At 52.1% G+C, this 18607-nt stretch overlaps 2 protein-coding genes across 4 annotated transcripts in view; one reads left to right on the top strand and one right to left on the bottom strand.

Annotated features, from left to right (window-relative positions):
* Positions 1 to 3172: 3172 nt before the first annotated feature.
* BRD3OS (BRD3 opposite strand) lies at positions 3173 to 8262 on the top strand. Of its 2 annotated transcripts, XR_010108996.1 has the most exons (4): positions 3173 to 3339; positions 3648 to 3893; positions 4011 to 5065; positions 6630 to 8262. XR_010108996.1 is itself a non-coding variant. In XM_055117495.3 (3 exons), the coding sequence occupies exon 3, from the start codon at positions 4551 to 4553 to the stop codon at positions 4803 to 4805; it is 255 nt and encodes an 84-aa protein (XP_054973470.1). In that variant the 5' UTR covers positions 3173 to 3339; positions 3648 to 3893; positions 4011 to 4550; the 3' UTR covers positions 4806 to 5901. The 2 variants fall into 2 exon arrangements, 1 of the variants encoding a protein (XP_054973470.1); XM_055117495.3 differs by lacking the exon at positions 6630 to 8262 and having other exon boundaries at positions 4011 to 5901.
* The window catches only part of BRD3 (bromodomain containing 3), a 38098-nt gene continuing 27687 nt past the window's right edge, over positions 8197 to 18607 (bottom strand). The window contains exons 9-12 of one of the 2 annotated variants that reach the window (XM_034929436.3): positions 17827 to 18068; positions 13833 to 14125; positions 12502 to 12630; positions 8197 to 11506 (exon numbers count right to left, since the gene is read on the bottom strand). In XM_034929436.3, the coding sequence (XP_034785327.1) occupies positions 11391 to 11506; positions 12502 to 12630; positions 13833 to 14125; positions 17827 to 18068 (780 nt within the window). In that variant the 3' untranslated portion in view covers positions 8197 to 11390. The remainder of the gene's footprint in view (positions 11507 to 12501; positions 12631 to 13832; positions 14126 to 17826; positions 18069 to 18607) is intronic. The other variant, XM_034929437.2, reaches the window with a different exon arrangement.

Genomic DNA, 18607 nt, shown 5'->3' with positions numbered 1-18607 from the left:
TATTTTTAGTTTATATTCCCTTCTTTTGGTCAAGATTTGCCAGAGATGGCATTGATGACCAAACTTTTATTTTGTCCTCTATCATTGCTGGGGCTGTGTGCTGCCTGCACTGGGTCCATCTTGTCCCTTGGTGGGACCCCTATGGCCAAGAGACTTAGAGCCAAAAGACTGAAAGACAGCTAATTAAATGTTTTAGGACAGATAGGAAAGGAGATGGGCAGGCACTCATTCACCCTTAAAAACCTTTTGTGCAGCTGGGTGCGGTGGCTTATGCCTGTAATCCTAGCACTTTGGGAGTCTGAGGCGGGTGGATCACGAGGTCAGGAGTTTGAGACCAGCCTGATCAACATAGTGAAACCCTGTCTCCACTAAAAATACAAAATGAGCCAGGCATGGTGGCACATGCCTGTAACCCTAGCTACTCGGGAGGCTGAGGCAGGAGAATCACTTGAACCTGGGAGGCAGAGGTTGCAGTGAGCTGAGATTGCACCATTGTACTCCGGCCTGGGCGACAGAGCGAGATTCCATCTCAAAAAAATCAAAATAAAACAAAACAAAACAAACAACAACAACAAAAAACAACCTTTTGTGCAACATAAGAGGCAAAAACCAAAATCCAAAACGTGAGGTTACAAAATTGACTTATCTCTAAGTTTTATGTATTGAGCTATCAGCTATTTAGGTATTTGTGAACCATCTTTGATTCAGAGGGTCTGAACAAATTTTATCCCTCGAAACCAGCCCTTACAATCTCATGCGTTTACCTCTTCTGCAATTGTCCCTGGGCCTAGAGGGAGGGTGTTTGATATCAAATCAGATTGGAGCCAATGGGATTTTAAATCATTTTCAGATTCTGGAGATATCAGGTAGAAAAAGAGAGGTAATCTTCATTTTTTACTTAATTGTTGTAGCTATAAAATAGCTTAAAAGGAAAAACAGCTTTTTGACTCTGGAAAACAAAACATAAGTAAATGTTTCGAACAGAAATATAAGTCCTATTTGGTTTTGACAACGATAGGAAAAGGAAGCTTACAGGTAACTAAATATTCAAATTATTTAGTTCAAGGCATAGAACAAATTATATCAGCTTAGAGGCAATTTTTTTTTTTTTGAGATGGGGTCTCACTCTGTCACCCAAGCTGGAGTGCAATGGCGCAATCTCAGCTCACTGCAACCTCCGCCTCCTGGGTTCAAGAGATTCTCCTGCCTCAGCCTCCTGAGTAGCTGGGATTACAGGCGCCTGCCACCACACTGGGCTAATTTTTTATATTTTTGGTAGAGACAGGGTTTCATCATGTTGGCTAGGCTGGTCTCGAACTCCTGACCTCAAGTGATGTGACCGCCTAGGCCTCCCAAAGTGCTGGGATTACAGGCGTGAAAACCGCACCCGGCCAGATAGAGGTAAAAGTGTTAAATGAGTCTTTGAATACAGGCCTGTTCTTGTGTCTCTTGAAAGCAGTATAACTTCAGTTGCTGTCTTTTCCCAGGTCGGAAGACTGGGAGATCATGTAAGATTTAAACGCTTTCAAATTTGTTGAAACTGATTTATGGTTCAGCATGTGATCAGTTTTGCTAAACGTCCTGTGTAGGTACTTGTGAAGAAAGTGCGAGGCAGGCGGATCACAAGGTCAGGAGTTCGAGACCAGCCTGGCCAATATGGTAAAACCCTGTCTCTACTAAAAATACAAAAATTAGCTGGGCGTGGTTGCCGGCGCCTGTAGTCCCAGCTACTCAGGAGGCTGAGGCAGGAGAATCGCTTGAACCTGGGGGGCGGAGGTTGCAGTGAACTGAGATCGTGCCACCACACTCCAGCCTGGGTGACAGAGTGAGATTCCCTTTCAAAAAAAAGAATGTGCGTTCCACAGCTGTGGGCTTAGTGCTCACACTAAGCATCTTCCTTGGATGTCTGTTATGCTTATTTTCTTTTTTTTCTTTTTTTTTAGAGATGGGGTCTTGCTGTTTCATCCCAGCTGAAGTGCAGTGGCATGATTATGGCTCACTGCAGCCTCGAACTCCTGGCTCAAGGGATCCTCCTGCCTCAGCCTCCCAAGTAGGTGGGACTCAGAGGTGAGCCACCACACCAGGTTCCATTATGCTAGTTTTCTTAATTGGCATTGGAGAAAACCATCAAATTAGGGGAAAAGGGTAGATACTAAAAGAGTGCTATTGGAGTGTGATTGGAGGTGGAGTGAGAAAAGGAAATAGACCTCGCTTTCATGGGGCTGTTGAGGAGTCCAAATGAGCAGTATAGAGGCCTGGCTTGGTTGGATGAGATGGAGAAATTCAAGACCTATTTTTGAGATAGTAAGCCCGGACATTTAATTAATTAAAAATAATTGTATCAATTTTTGAGAGTAAGAATACTAATAAAAGCAGTAACAGCAGTGGCAAAAGTAACCACACAAGCAGAAATACGAAAACCAAGATGATAAGACCATACAGTCCGGCAGTGTCTCACTAACAGGGTTGTGGGCGCCCCACTCCTTCTCTTCCTCCTCCTCCAGCTCCTCCCCCACGTCTTCCTCCAGCTCCTGCTCCTCTTTCTTTTCCAGTACCTCCTCAGCCCCTTCTCCTCTGCCAGCCGCTCCTCCCACCTCCGCTCCCAGCCCCTCCTCCTTTCCCAGCCCCTCACCATCCAGCCCCTCCTCCTCCATCTCCTCCTCCTCTCCCAGCCCCTCCTCCCCAGCTCCTCCTCCAGTTCCTCGTCCTCCAGCCCCTCCTCGCGCAGACCCTCACCATCCAGCCCCTCCTCCTTCAGCCCCTCCTCCAGCCCCTCCTCCTCCAGCCCCTCCTCCTCCTCCAGCCTCTCCTCCTCCAGCCCTTCCTCCTTCAGCCCCTCCTCCTCCAGCCCCTCCTCCTCCTCCAGCCCCTCCTCCTCCAGCCCCTCCTCCTCCAGCCCTTCCTCCTTCAGCCCCTCCTCCTCCAGCCCCTCCTCCTCCTCCAGCCCCTCCTCCTCCAGCCCCTCCTCCTCCAGCCCCTCCTCCTCCAGCCCCTCCTCCTCCTCCAGCCTCTCCTCCTCCAGCCCTTCCTCCTTCAGCCCCTCCTCCTCCAGCCCCTCCTCCTCCTCCAGCCCCTCCTCCTCCAGCCCCTCCTCCTCCAGCCCCTCCTCCTCCAGCCCCTCCTCCTCCTCTTCCAGTTCCTATTCGGGTCGGGCCCAGCCCCGCCTCGCGGAGCGATCGATGGCTTGGGCTCGTCGCACACGCCTGCCCAGCCTCTGCGCTCGGCTCGCCAGGCCTGCGGCGCTGCCATGGAGACACGGCCCAGCGGCCCCAGGCCCCGCCCTGGGAGCCCCGCAGCGCGTCGCGCCGCTGCCCGCATCTCCGAGGCCCACGACGAGCGGTGACTGGGGCGGGCGACGTGGGGGACCCGGGGATGCGGGCAGACGATAGGGGGCTGGAGGATGGGGCGACCCAGAGCGCGCGGGGTCTGGGGCGCGGGGATGGGGGCCGCGGGCCACGCGACGGGGACCCCAGGGTGCGCGCAGGTGGCGAGGACGCGCGATGGGGGCTCGGGAAGCTGAGGCTGACCTAGCGCAGGCATCCCAGGAGGGGAGGTCCCTGACGCTGCGCAGCTGGGAAGGCGTTCGGGAGTGGGTTGCGATGCTTCCCTGTTCGTTTTCTCCTGACATCGTTTTTGTTTGGGTCCAGGGGCCTCACGGGAGCTGGATGCTCGGAGCAGCAAGGCGGGCCTGGGGGCCCCTTCCGGTCCCGGGGCTGACGCCTGGCGGCGTCTCCGGGAACCCGCGCCCTTTCAAGCGCCGCTGGCTCCTGTTTCACAGATGGAGACCCTGAAGCCCCAACAAGCAGCCTCCCCAGCACCTCCCAGTGACTGAAAAAGCTGGCACTGGGCGCCCGTCTCACTCTCCACCCAGCTCCCAGGCTGCCCCACGGGACGTAAGTAGCTCGATCTAGGCCGCTGACCCCCAGAGACTTGATGCTGCGCTGCAGACTGCCGCCGCTGCCGGGGCGCTTGACTTCCCCTCTCCTGACAGCACGTTCGTTCCTTTGCAGCAGCACCTTTGGGGAGAGACGAGACCTGAACAAACGCTGGGGCCGGATCCCCAGGGTGGGTCAGAACAGCCGTTGCCCTGAAAGCTGGCCCGGACAGATGCGTGCGGGGCGTGCCACCGGAGCTCCTTCCAGCTTGCGTCTGGGGCCACCATGTCCCTTCCTCAGGGCACTGGATCCATCTCTTCAAGCTCAGTGGTCCAGGCCATGGTGGCAGAATCACCCCCCAGGGTGTGACGCCTCGTCCCTGTCAATTCCACACAGCTGCACCCGGAAGAGCTGTGGCCGGGCGCCGCTCTGACCTGTGTGCGGTCCCCTGAATGGGTCTCGGGTGTCTTCAGAATGGTGAGGCCGCCTCATTTCCTCACCACACAACCCTCCTGAGAACGTTGCCTGCAAATGGGCGGAATTCCTAATTTCTACCATTCAGTTAAACGAGGGATCCTTAAACCCCAAAGCTGGGAAAGCTGTCCGTTAATTTAGTGTGCGTGGGCCGTCTCAGAACAGCAGGGTTCCCAGGAGTCCAGCGGGACAGGGGAGGGGATGAGTGGCCGTGTCCCCCTGGCAGAGAAGGCCTTGTCTGAAGGCTACGCCCGCCTCCGGTACAGGGACACCTCCTTGCTCATCTGGCAGCAGCAACAGCAGAAGTTGGAGTCGGTGCCACCTGGGACGTACCTGAGCAGGAGCCGAAGCATGTGGTACTCACAGTATGGAAATGAGGCCATCTTGGTCCGAGACAAAAACAAGCTCGAGGTCTCTAGAGACACAGGGCAGTCCAAGTTTTGCACAATTATGTGATTCCGATGTGAGCACCTGAACCCAGGACCACACTTTGAGGAAAACAGACCTGAGTTTCATTCAGTTGTCTTGTTGATTTCCAATCCTTGCTGGAAGATTTTGAATAATAAACGTGAAGATCAAACTGTGGTGTAAGAACCCAAGAAGCGCAGAATTGGCCCCCGAGCCCCTCAGCACAGCCGCGGTGTGACTGGTGCACAGGACACTTCCCCTCTAGAGTCCCCTCCGTGGTCAGCTGTTGTGACATTCGAATTCTCCAGGTGCTGCTAGGGACAGCATAGGCCTGGGCACTGCTAGATGCTTGGTTTAAACCAGGCCAAGAGTAACCCTCCCATCCCCATTACAAACCACCTTTTCAAGTTTTTTAGGTTTTAGTTTTTTGTTTTTAGCATAAATGGCGGAGTAGCAGCAGCATCTCACCAGGAGCTTTGTCGCATTACATTTTGTATTTTGCTTTTTTGAGACGGGGTCTCACTCTGTTACCCAGGCTGGAATACAGTGGCACGATCACAGCTCACTGTAGGCTCGATCTCCTGGGCTCAGGTGATCCTCCCAAACTCAGCCTCCCAGGTAGCTGTGGCTCCAGGCGAACTACTGTGTATAGAGACAGGGTTTCCCTATGTTGCCCAGGCTGGTCTGGTCTTATAGTCCTGGGCTCAAGCCTCCCAGAGTGCTGGGATTACAGGCATGGGTCACCGCACCAAGCCCGCATTTATATTTTGAGTTACCAAAATGATCGTCATGTGTGAAGCATCATGGTAGCTTCCAAGCATTTGCGGCCCACTGGCCAGTGCATCCAAAACACATTCAGGAAACCCGAGAGTTGTAAGTTGCACATGTGTGGCCTACAGTGACTTCCATGTAGTAACAGGGCTGAGCAAGGCAGGCTCTCCACCAGACTTAAAGCATTCAACCACTCTGCCCCCAGGCCGACACTGACATGTGTTCACTGTCGCTGCCACAGCTGGCCACCTGTGTTCAGTCTCCACGAAGGATTCACCTTCTGCTCTCACTGACATCTCCTTGGCTACACAAATGTGCAGGTGTCTCTTGTCAAAGCTAATTTTTCTTTTCTAAATAAACATCCTTTAATACACTCCTCCCCTTCCTCACACTTATTTTTATCCTTGTTCGTAATATCCTACTTGGCTTCCCATTTTTTATAGCAGTAATATCTAATTGATTGCTAAAGACTGCAGTACACAAAGGCATAAAGCAAAGCACAAGTGCTCTCCGTGGGGAGAACCCGGCCGGCAGCTGGGGATGCGTCCCAGGGCTCCTCAGCGTGCACACACGGTCACGTGATTCTGACGGCCTCATCCTGCACCACGCCTCTTGTATCCGCCATTTTCTTTCTTGCTCAACTGTACAGACTGGGCATTCACTTAATGCTTTTCTTCTTTTTTTAAGAGAGTCTCACTCTGTTGCCCAGGCTGGAGTGCAATGGCACAATCTCAGCTCACTGCAACCTCTGCCTCTTGGGTTCAGGCGATTCTCCTGCCTCAGCCTCCTGAGTAGCTGGAATTACAGGTGCCTGCCACCACACCTGGCTAATTTTTGTATTTTTAATAGAGACAGGGTTTCAGCATGTTGGCCAGGCTGATCTCAAACTCCCAATCTCAGGTGATCTGCCCACCTCGGCCTCCCAAAGTACTGGGATTACAGGCGTGAGCCACCGCACCCGGCCCACTTCATGCTTTTAACCTCTGACTCGCACCTCTCCCGTGAGCCCACAGACGGGCACAGTGACAGCATCCAGGTTGTCATCTGTGCAAACAGCATGTTCTGAATGTGCCTGTACTCTGTTCGTGCTTCTCTTTGCAGCTGTGCAAGTTCATTCGCAAACGTCCTAGAAGTGGAGCTGCTGGGTCAAAGTGCATTCCCCAAATGTCCTGCCAGAGGCCTGGTCGGCAGCAGCCTCCTGCACAGCCCGAGTCCCTTCTGCGAGAGTCCGGGCTTGTTTGCAGCCTGCAGCTGGGAGATTTGAAGTCAGACTTCCAGGATTGCCGCATGGAGCTGCAGAGGGAGTGAGCATGGGGCTGGAGGACCTGCCCCGCCGGCTGACACTCCCGCAGCAAGGCGGGCCCGCCAAGGAAGCACTCCACATCCGCTAGGTAGGGTTTGTCTACATCTTTTTAGTTCTTCAGTTTAAGTCCTGCCTGGGAAGAAAGCAAACTCCAGAGGCAAATCTGGAATGCCTGTGTGCCACCTTCTCACCGCACCACAGACTCCCGAGGACGGGTTGTGGCGGGGTTGGCCCCAAGCATGGGAGGCAGCGCAGACATGCAGAATGGGGTCTGAGGTCACGTTGCAACGCTGGCAGGATGTGTGCTCAAGGGCCAGTCTCTGCAGGGGTCAGGGCGTGTGGGCCACGCACAAGGAGCTGGCACTAAGCCGCTTAGGCTGCAGGAAGACACCATCTGCCTGGGGCGGACAAGGCCCCATGTCCGTCCTCAAGGAGGCTGGTCTGGATGAGAAGGGTCACAGTCTGGCCAGGAGTGACACCGTGCCCCCTGACCCCATCTGGGGTCGGGCTGGACAGGTCCTCAGGCCTAGACGTGGGCCCAGCCAGAACCTTCTCCCCTGGCATGTCTCTTCCAGGCCTAGTTCCAGAGCTGTCATTCTTCGGTGAGCCACGCTGCACACCAGCCTCTGCAGTCTGGCAGTTAAACCTCACTATGAAAATCTGCTTTTGGGATTTTATTTGCATTTCCATTAGACTGAGCGCATCACAAGCCACTTCAGGATAGACTGAGGTGCAGAGGGAGGGGACAAGCGGCCAGGTCGACTAGAAGAGCACAGAACCTGGCTGTCTCAAAGAGGGCAGCTTGTTCCAGGGAACCAATGAACTGTCAGTAAAGGGGATTGTGGCTTCCTAGTGAGGCAAGAAATGATGCTCCCTTCATCCTGCCAGGGCTCAGGACAAGAGCTACTTAATGGTTTGGTTATTATTATTTTTTAAGAGATGTTGTCCAGGCTGGAGTGCAGTGATGCAATCATGGCTTACTGCAGCCTCAAACTCCTGGCCTCAGGCCATCCTCCTGCCTCGGCGCCTCCCAAAGTGCTGTGATCACAGGCACGAGCCACTGCATCCTGCCTTTAAATGGTTTTTTGGGGTCCCTTTTGGATGCTCTGGGTGTTTTTGCCAAGAGTTACAGGATGTCAAGTGTGGGGAGCTCAGCACCCTTGCTGTGGACCAGTGAAGGCTGTTCCAGACCAGGTGCTTCCAGACATTTCCAGGCTCCAGGAGAGAGGCTGGGAGCCCCCACAAAAAGCACAGGAAAATGCAAAAAAAAAAAAACAGTCTTTTTTTTTTTTTTTTGCTTTTTATTATGAAAACAAAACAAATGCCCCAGGAGAAGGGTCCATGATTACCAGAAACATCAAAGAGTACTTTCTACCATTTTTATTCTGTTGTGTTGAGGCCAGCATTGCAATAAACAAGCTAAACTACTTACATTGGACTCATTTTCAGTAACTGACATTTACAGGAATATACTAGAAACGGCACTAAAAAGTTTAAGAAAAGTTACGGTAAACTTGCATGCACATCATACAGAAAAGTAACATTTTAAATATAAAAAAGAAAAACTTCCTGGAAGCATTATGCCAGTATTAAGGAACAGTGCCACTCTGGATGTGACAAATTCTGTATGTGGGTGTTACTCTTTCCCAAAAGACTGTCAGAGGCGTGAGTGCTGCAAAAGAACAACAACAAAAACAAACACACAAAAAAATGTGTCTTACAGTTTGTAAGCAAGATGACACCGCCCAACACAAAGAGGGGTCTGGAGTTCAGTTCACGCCCGAAGCCTGCCCCCTCGGCCTCCAGGGGTCATTCAGAGCGTTCTCAAATCCAATTCCGACACACGACTTGTCACTGCTCCTCTCCCCTTGAAAAAAGCATGTCAGAAGCTGCCCTACAGGTCTCAGCAGTGGGACAATCTAATTGAATCACCGCAGCCTTCTAATACAGAAGAAACGGACGTGACTGTCACCCTCAGCCCGCCAGCAAGGGCGCTGAGGAAGTCATTAATCCTTCGAAACTCTGAAAAGAAACCAGTGTTGAAGTCTGGACAGAAAGCCTTAAAAAAGTGACAGCACCAATGCAGCTGCTCAGTGTACCCGCCGTGGGCTGTCAGGGTCAGTGGCTTCTTTCTAGATGAAAGGAGCAGAGGCGAGCCGACGCCACCGTCACAGAGAACCAGCCGAGAAGGAAAGGCCCCACGATGCTCCTGCTGCGCTGACCCCACAGCCGGCCGCTCCCCCGACGGCTCACACAGGCAGCACCTCACCGCCCTGTGGCTGGAGGGGCATTGCAAGGAGCGCCCCCCAGCCCCAGGCACCCCCGGCTTAGGGTGTGCGTATCACCCAGCCCTGTGCTGGCGGCACGTTACCAACCAGCCTGCGTGAAGACCTGTCAACTGTCGTGTGTGAATTCCTTAAATTCGGTTTAAATAGTCCATTAAAGATCTGTTTAGAAAATACCTTTGAAAAACAAGGGTAACTTTAAAAAATGGAAACTTTCAAATCCATTTATATTTTTATTATAAACAAAACAATTAAAAGTTTAACAAACTGGCTGAAAACTCACCAAGTGTCAGACTCACCAGCAATTTAAAAAATGATAATTTACCAGCATCTCCTCATCAGAGTTCCCTCTCCAGTAAGGGTATACCTACATCTGTAAGGGTCAGTGGACTCTCAATCAATTTTATGGTTTTTTTAAAATCACCATGTATTAGGATACTAATGATAGTCCCTATATCCATCCAGAAATGCTGGCAGAAAGCACTGGCCACCATACAGGACAGACCACACCACAGCTCCCTACCCAGCATCTGCCTGGAGGCTCCCCCACGCTGAGGTCCGGGAGAATGCCTGGTTTCAGTCATTTCCGGACTAACTGTGACAACGCGTGAGCAGGGAGCACCGTGCGAGTCTCCGGGAGGGAATCCTCCTGGGGCCCAGAGACTCCTCCACCCCTGGGGAGGGCAGACAGGCTCGGGAGGGCCTGGCCAGGCCACTGGAGGCTGGCAGGGAGCAGGCATGTCCACCCGCAAGCCTGGGAGGCTAACTCTGGCATTCCTGGCCGGAGCCGCCATGCTCATTGGTGGGCCAGTTTGGGACATCCCCGTACTCAAAGGCCATATGGCAGCCTCTGGGAAAACAAAACCAAAACATCACCTTCTATTAAACTCTGTATATTATTATTTTTTACAATAGAAAGTTAAAAATCAAGACTTAGATTTACTATACATTTTTTCTCTCAGATTACAAAGTTTATATTATATAACTGGGGTTCCCTAAATTGATTTCTTTTAAAACAGTCTTAAAGAGACCAGAAGTGAATACAAAAGAACTAAACAAAATAAAAAATTAGAATGTGCTGTAGCTGAAAGCTGTCTATACCTGTAAGCCTCCAAGTTTCATACAAAAAAAAAAAAAAAAAAAAACCACAAAGAAAAAAACCAAAAAACCCAACCAACCCAGGGGCGAGCGCGCGAACAGATGTGGGTGAGCACCGCGCGGTGGCAGGAGTTAGCACCTGGAGACGACAGGCCGCCGCCAGACAGGACCCGGGCCCGGCACACCACTGACAAGGCCTGCATCTCTGCGATTGTGTGAATGCATTTCTTCTGCGGTTTTTTCTTATTTTCTTTTTTTTAAAAACGACCAATGATGTTAATAAATAACTATTTATATACACATAAGCTCGGGAAGTGGTTCCCAAGGGCGGCGCAGCAGCAGCAGCAGCAGGGGCAGCGCTAGCCAGGCGGGGACTCACAGCGGGCTGGACTTCCGTAGAAAATTGCCGAACCTTACAAAAAAAGTCTCCTTTTTTTTTTTTTAATCTTTTCTTCTTTTTTTTTTTTTTAAAGTTGAGGTAAAAGCTTCAGTGTATGGAAACCTGCAGGCTGCATACACAGCCGCTCTGTTCCCTCCGAGGAGCTCCTGACATCACCACGAGCGGAGAACGCACATCCCACCCGACCACCCCCCAAGGGCTCCACGCTCCGGGCTGGGGCTGCGATGACCCTCCGCTTAGGCCCAGCCTGGTCTCCACAAGCAGGCACATCTGTCCTCAGCCCTCCAGAAAGAGGTGGCCGCGTCAGACACCAGGGTCAGAGCTCGGGGCCCAAATGACAAGGACAATGCGTGTTGACAAAGCTAACAGCTTTCAAATACAGTACCCATGTCCGAGACATTTCCTTGGAAAAAATTCTTTCTCGAGCTATCGACCAGGTTGGGCCTAAGCAAAGGGATTCCACTAGGTTCTTCGGTACGAATCTCACACGGTTTTCTGGGGTCATCGGGTTAGCATTTGAAGTTGTCATCTCCAAGTGACTGAATTCAGTGATGAAGAAGAGACTTTCTGCAGAGTTCACACCTTCTCATCAAGTCTAACGCACACACAAGATAGATCTCTGACCTATGAAAGCAAAAACTGGAAGATATCATAACACTGAATTAAGAAGCAGACCTGCACACCATGGAACAGAAGTAGTAATATGAACCACAGAGGGGTACGGCAGAGTCTCGGCGTGTGCGACATCCATCTGTCCTGTTCTGTCCGAAGCCAGTTCATTCTGAGTCACTGCTGTCGGAGCTGGACCCGCTGGAGCTGCTGCTCCCAGACTCGGAGGAGCTGCTGCTGCTGAGCCTGGACGGGCCCCCTGAGGGTGCTGAGCCGGGCTTCTCTGTGGAGACATGGGCAGGGAGATGCGCTCGCACACCCGCTTCTTGACCCACTTGGCGGTATGTCGTCCATGCCAGCGTGACACCATCACACTGTGTGCCACGATCCACCCACTTCCTGACCCAGTGGTTTAATAAGTATTTATTGAAATTAATCAGGTCAACAAGACTATCTGAATATACTTGAGACAGGAAAAAAATGAACGCAGACTACTAACAGGAAATGATGGATGCGAGAAAGGCTGCCCATCAAAAACATCCACCAGTCACATGGCCACCAGCAGCGACAGGAACACCAGCTGCTGGCGTTTCTGGAGCGCTTACTCTGCCTGGGGCGTCCAAAGAGTGACTACAGGAGACAGACCCCTTCAGCGGGCAGGGTCATGGGCCCTGTCTCGACACTGGGCAAACCATGTCGCAAGGCCATGGCCCCCAGCTAGAACATGCTCCAGTCCAGACAGGACCCTACTGTCCCCCCCATATGTGTGTCCTGGAAGCCAGGAAAAGAGATGTGTGCTCTAACAGGGTCCAGAAAAAGGAGGCAAGGGCTCAAATGCTGGCTCCCCTGAGCAAAGGACCTGGCAAAGCGCAGGGCATGGGGCTGGGCCTCCCGCCTCTGCTACCTCGGCCTGCCGTGGAACTGATGCCACTGCCAGGGAACAGTCAGAAAGCTCACGGTGAGCCCAGCTCACTGGCTGGGCTGCCCGGTCCAGCCCCACAAGAGCCCTCTCCTGGGGGGTCCTCTGTCTGTGGTGCCCTGGAATGGGCTGTGTTCACACACACTTGACATGTGCATACCTCCCTGCAGGGTTGGGGTATGACCCCCAGTGACAGACAAGGAAATGGAGGTTTCAGGAGCTCAAGAGCTCATCTAAGAACACGGAGCTCATCAGGAGGTAAGCCACACTCAGACGTGGGCCTGCTCGATGCTCAAACCCCTACTGCTGACACCCCCCACCTCCCCAAAGATGGGTGGCACGGCGGTCGCCAGCGGTACCTTTCCGGGCGGGCTTCTTGCTACTGCTCAGCTGCCCGCTGACATCCTGCAGACGCTTTTCCAGCTCCTTCTTCTTTTCCTGAGCTAGCTCCTCTTTCGACTTGGCTGCCTGTTTCTTCCCGCTTGCTGCTGTCGGGGAACAAATGGGCACTCAGACTGCAGAGCAGACCGATGGGGCAGGAGCCAGGGCTGCATCCAGGTGGCCAAGGCCCCAGCCCTGCACACTGGCATCCATGCCAGCTGCCCAGCTTTCATGAGTCTGGGAGCTGACAGATGCAAAGCTGTCACCAGGGCTTCGAGTGGCAGAAATGACTGGGATGAGACAGACCCACCACCACCCACATCTGCTGAGCCCTCAGGGTGTGCAAAGCCTGGATCCTAAGGTGGCAGAGGCCATTCCTATGGTGCAAACAGGTGCACGGACAGGATGTGGTTTGGCCAACGTCCCTCATGTGCAGGGCAGAGCCTCTAATTCATGGACCTGCCTCACCAGGGCCGCTGCTCTCCATCTGCCCGAGCAGGAGGCCCGGTCTCCACTGCCTGACACTCCTGAGTCGCTCCCTCCAAGTTGACCCGGTGACTTACCGTGGGTCAGACGCACCATGACCACACAGACATTCCATCCAGGAAAAGGAGCAAGTGAGGCCCATGCACACCCGAGAGGCCACATGCAAGTTCAAGTGAGCCCTGCACTCACTTGACAGCCTATGGGGGCTGCCACAAGGGCTGCCTCGGGTCTGCCCTCCCTCCTACTCTGCCAGACCTGCAGACCCCAGCAGTGACTCGTTCCTGCCACTGACTTCAGGGAAGCCTGGGCCGGTGCCCCAGGGTCCGTCCTGTGAAGCTTCTGGACTTGTGACCCCAGTCAAAGGGAGGGTGTCCTTGTTATAAGACAAGCTGGTCTGCCCTGCAAGGGACCATGAGAGGTCACCTGCAGCCAAGGCCCCAAATGGAGGGGAGCCTCAGGAAGGCATGCAGTGAGGACCCCAACTGGGCCCTGAATGAATGGGGTTTGGGGCCGGAGCCCAGCCCCAGAGTCGCGCATTCCCTGGACAACGTTAAGGCCAAGGCACGCAGTGCTGCCCATGTCCCCAAGAACAGGGAAAGAGGGCTCTGGCTGGGTGGGGCTCAGGCCTGGGTTCAGCCCCAAGCCCACTGGCCCTGGGTGAGCACAGATATCCTCAGGGCATCTGTGGTGGGACGAAGGAGCCAAGACAGCGTGGCAGCCCTGTGCCCACGCTCGCTGCACAGGGTCCGTGAGGAGTGACAGGAGGGGCAGGCCAAGGAGGGAAGAGGAACTTCAAGCACCACGCTCCACGCAGGCAACTTACAGAACGGTTTCCTTTGCTTTTTCTGTAAACAAGACTTGACATATCTCTCCAGTTCCCGCAAAGTGGTGGGTTTCAGAGTCTCAAAGTCAATTTCTATCTCGTCGGGGTTGGAGTCCCTGAGAGAGGGCTCCCGAGATTGGATGATGTGCACTACCCGGCCCAGCTTCTCCCCGGGCAGCCGGTTGATGTCCAGGCTAAGCTGGCGCTTTTCATCGTAGCTCATGGGCAGGCCCTCCTCCTCTTCCTCCGAGTCGTAGGAGGCAGATGCCTGCTTGCCGCCTTTCTTCAGCTGTCTGGGGCAGGAGACAGAGCAACGTGGTGTTGAGTCTCCGTCTACCTGCCGTGGGAGCCCACTGCACACACCCCTTCCTCCCAACAGCAGGCTGCTCTCTGGGACCAAGCTTTCTTCCCAAAGTGGTGCCCCAAGGCAGAAAATCCAAGGTTAGAAAAGTCGCTCCCAGCTGCGGGGTTTCCAGCCCTTGGCCAGGAAACAATTACAGAGGTTACTTCCTCTCTGCACCCCATAGGCGTCTCAAACTCCACAGGTCAAGAAATGATCTCTGTATTCAGGTAATCCAAAAGAAGGCAAAAAAGGGGGAACAAAGGAACAAAAAACACGGAGGAAAAAGAAAATAATAAAATGACAGACCAAAATCCAATTATATCAATAATTATGTGAAATATAAACGGTCTAGGGCCAGGCATGGTGGCTCACGCCTGTAATCCCAGCACTTTGGGAGGCCGAGGCGGGTGGATCACGAGGTCAGTAGGTCGAGACCATCCTGGCTAACACGGTGAAACCTCGTCTCTACTACTAAAAATACAAAAAATTAGCCGGGCATGGTGGCGGACACCTGTAGTCCCAGCTATGCGGGAGGCTGAGGCAGGAGAATCGCTTGAACCAGGGAGGTGGAGGCTGCAGTGAGCCAAGATCTTGTCCCTGCACTCCAGCCTGGGCGACAGATCGAGACTCTGCCTCAAAATAAAAAAAAAAGAAAAAGAAAAAAAGAAAGAAATATAAATGGTCTAAACACACCAACTAAAAGGAAGAGATGCTCAGGTTGGATTAAAAAACAAGACCCCACTTACATAGTGTCTACACAAATGCCACTTTAAATATAATGTTCTAAGTAGGTTAAAAGGAAAAAAGTGAGAAAAAAATATACCATGCGAACACTAGTCAAAAGAAAGCTGGTGTGGGCATATTAATCTCAGACAACTTCAGAAAAAGGAGTATGTTCAGGAAAAAAGGACAACGCAGGGCCAGGTGCGGTGGCTCACGCCTATAATCCCAGCACTTTGGGAGGCCAAGGCGGGTGGATCATCTGAGGTCAGGAGTTCGAGACTAGCCTGGCCAAATGGCAAAACCCTGTCTCTACTAAAAATACAAAAATGAGCCAGGCATGGTGGCGGGCACCTGTAATACCAGCTACTAGGGAGGCTGAGGCAGGAGAATCACTTGAACCCTGGAGGCGGAGGTTGCAGTGAGCCGAGATCGTGCTCCAGCCTAGGCAACACAGCCAGACTCCTTCTCAAAAAAATTTAAAAAATAAAAAATAAAAAAAAAGGTTTCAAGTCAGTAATCTAATCTTCTACCTTAAAAAGTAAAAAGAAGCCAAGTCTAAACTAAGCAAAGGAAACAGTAAAGATCAGAAATAAATAAAAGTAAAAATTTTTTAAAAACATCAATGAAATCTAATTATGTTTCTTTGAAAGATCAATAAAATTGGTATGTCTCTATCCAGATTCACCAAGAAAAAAAGACACAAATTACCAATATCAGGAATGAAAAAGACACATCACTACAGGCCCTACAGACAATAAAAGGATAATAGAGAAATACTAACCAATAGACTTATGTCCATAAGTTTGACAATCTGAGTGGAATGGATTAACGCCTTAGGCATAAACCTCTAAAACTCACTCAAGAAGAAACTGATAATCTAATAAGCCTATACCTATTAAAATAATTGAATTCATGATTAAAAACCTTCCAACAATCAAAACTCCAGGCCCAGATGGTTCTGCTAGTGAATCCTACCAAACATTTAAGTATTAATATCAATTCTATACATTTACTCCAGAAAACAAAAGAGGGGCAACACCTTTCAAATCTTTTTTTTCTTTTTTTCTCTGAGGCCAAGTCTTGCTCTGTCGCCTAGGCTGGAGTGCAGTGGTGTGATCTCGGCTCACTGCAACCTCTGCCTCCCGGGTTCAAGAGATTCTCCTGTCTCAGCCTCCTGAGTAGCTGGGATTACAGGCGCCCGTCACCAAGCTCGGCCAATTTTTTCTGTTCTTAGTAGAGAGAGGTTTCACCATGTTGGCCCAAATTTCTGGGATTACAGGTGTGAGCCACTGCACCTGGCCTCAAATCACTTTTTAATTGCCTCTAATCACTCAAATATTATATCCCAACCAACACTTTTTTTTGTAAAGAGATTGAGACCACTATGGGCAACACAGTAGGATTCTAACTCCCGAGCTCAAGTGATCCTCCTGCCTTGCCCTCCCAAAGTGCTGGGATTACAGGTGGGAGCCACCACACCAGGCTGCAACTCATTTTTGAGGCCAGCATTATACTGACACTAAAAACAGACAAAGATAGTACAAGCTGGGTATCCCAAATCCAAAAATCCAAAATGCTCCAAAATCTGAAACTGTCTGAGTCTTAACGTGACGCTCAAAGGAAATGCTCACTGGAGATTTCAGATTTTCAGATTTGAGATGCTTCAGTTTTGAGATGCTTCAGATTTGAGATGCTCAATGGGGAGTATAATGCAAATATTCCAAAATCTGAAAAAATCCAAAATCAGAAGCACCTTTTATTTTGGAAACATCCTTATTTTAGATAAAGGATACTCAACCTGTATAAGAAAAATGGATTTCTGCATCTGCCTCCAAAAAGGAGAGAGGGAGGGAGGGAGAAAATAAGGGAAGGAAAGACCTATCCCGACCATTCCACTCGCTGTCTTCATTAATGGCTGACCCAGCTGTCTAACCCCAAACCCAGGACCCCCATGCTCCTCCCCTCCTCCCTCCAAGCACCAGGGCCTGGCCATGCCGCCTCCCAAAGTAGTCTATCTCCAGAGCCACACCAATTTCTTTTGCCTGCACAACCACCATAACCTCCAAAGGGGTATCCTTTCTTCCATTCCTGATTTCCACTAAGCTATTCTCCATAGTGGCGAGGATCTGATCATGTTGAGCTTAAATCCTAACTCTCCTTCATTTGCTTGAAAAGGAAGCGTGAACACCTCAAACAAAGCCGGCTGATCTCAGCAGCCTCAACTCACCTTTTTTCCCAACTTGTTCTTTTTCAGTGGTGCCAACTTTGCCCTCATTCCCAAAAGGAACACGTCCTACTGGCCTCTGTGGCTTTGTACCCGCTGTTCCCTGTTCTTGGAACTCCCTCCCTGGCCCTCTGCTGCCAAGCTTGCTCCCACACAGCTGTTGCCTCCCGCTTGGGAAGCCTCCCTTCCACCTGGCCAGGAGAGCTCCCATCCCGGGCCTGAGCTCCTTTCCTACTAGCTCACACTGCTTTGTGGCTCCTGCGTGTCCCTAGCAGACGCTCCTCAGGGTGGTGTCCAGCCACAGCAGGGGCTCCCGAAGGAGGCTGAATGCAGCTGTGCACGATTCCACCATCCCTGCCCCCTGCCTATGGGCAAGTCCAAAACGGGGCGTTCAACTCCCCCTAGTCAAGATCCTTGGCCCAGACCAGAGAAACATCCCAAAAGCTTCATGACATGGAGACCAGGCCGTGCCAGCGCTTCAATGCCCAGAATCCAGGCCAGCCCCGCAGACAACTGAGCAGCATCACCTGGGCCCCCGGACTTCCCAGCACAGGTCTCATCAGGCCCTCTGTCTCCCCGCCCCCATCACCCTGGTTTCCAGGTGGCCAAGGCACAAAGCCCCCAATCCCAGCACTGCTGCTACATGAGCCCCCATGGCGCGCTGAGCGCTGGGCTCTTGGAGCCCGAGCAGGTCTGGAGCCCACCTGCCGGCCGTGGTCGTGCTGTTGGCCTTCTTGGCAGGAGCCTTCTTCTGCTGAGCCTGCTTGGCAGGCAGAGCCACCTTGGCCTTCTTCTCTTCCTCGGCCTTCACTTTGTGCTTCTCCTTCTCCTTCTCCTTGTCCTTGTCCTTCTTCTTCTTCTCCTTCTCCTTCTTCTCCTTCTTCTTCTTTGGTTTGTTTACTGGGGCCTGAGACAGGGCGGCCAGCTGCTCGTGCACGGCCTTCAGCTGGAAAAGAGCGGGCGGCTGAGCAGGTGCTGGGCACGGCCCACACCACTGGGGCTGCGTGGCGCCCTGGGATTGGAGGGGGCTTGGGGCGATTTCGGAGCTGCCTCAGCTGGGTGAGGAGGTGAACCAGGAGCACTCGGGCCCTGCTCTGCCCCTCACTCCCGTGACCCCCAGTGAGTCATGAGCCCTCTCCGCCTCGGCTTCTTCGCCTGCAGTGGGGAAGAGCTGCCTGGCCACAGGCTCAGCACTGCGCGGGTGGCGCAACAGGGACTCGGTGAGGGCAGCTAACTTTTTTAAAAAAATTTATTATACTTTAAGTTCGGGGATACATGTGCAGAACGTGCAGGTTTGTTACATAGGTATACACGTGCCACGGTGGTTTGCTGCACCCATCAACCTGTCATCTACATTAGGTGGGCAGCTAACATTTTTATTATTACCATTGTTCAGATAAGAAGGGACTCTCTAGAAGTTTAAATGCCCGCACAAAGGAGATTTTCATCAGTGATTTCTGGGAAGCCATTTGATAACACGCAGGA

Source organism: Pan paniscus, chromosome 11 (assembly GCF_029289425.2).
Source record: "Pan paniscus chromosome 11, NHGRI_mPanPan1-v2.0_pri, whole genome shotgun sequence".
NCBI lineage: Eukaryota > Metazoa > Chordata > Mammalia > Primates > Hominidae > Pan > Pan paniscus.
This window is presented reverse-complemented; position numbering and strand designations above follow the sequence as displayed.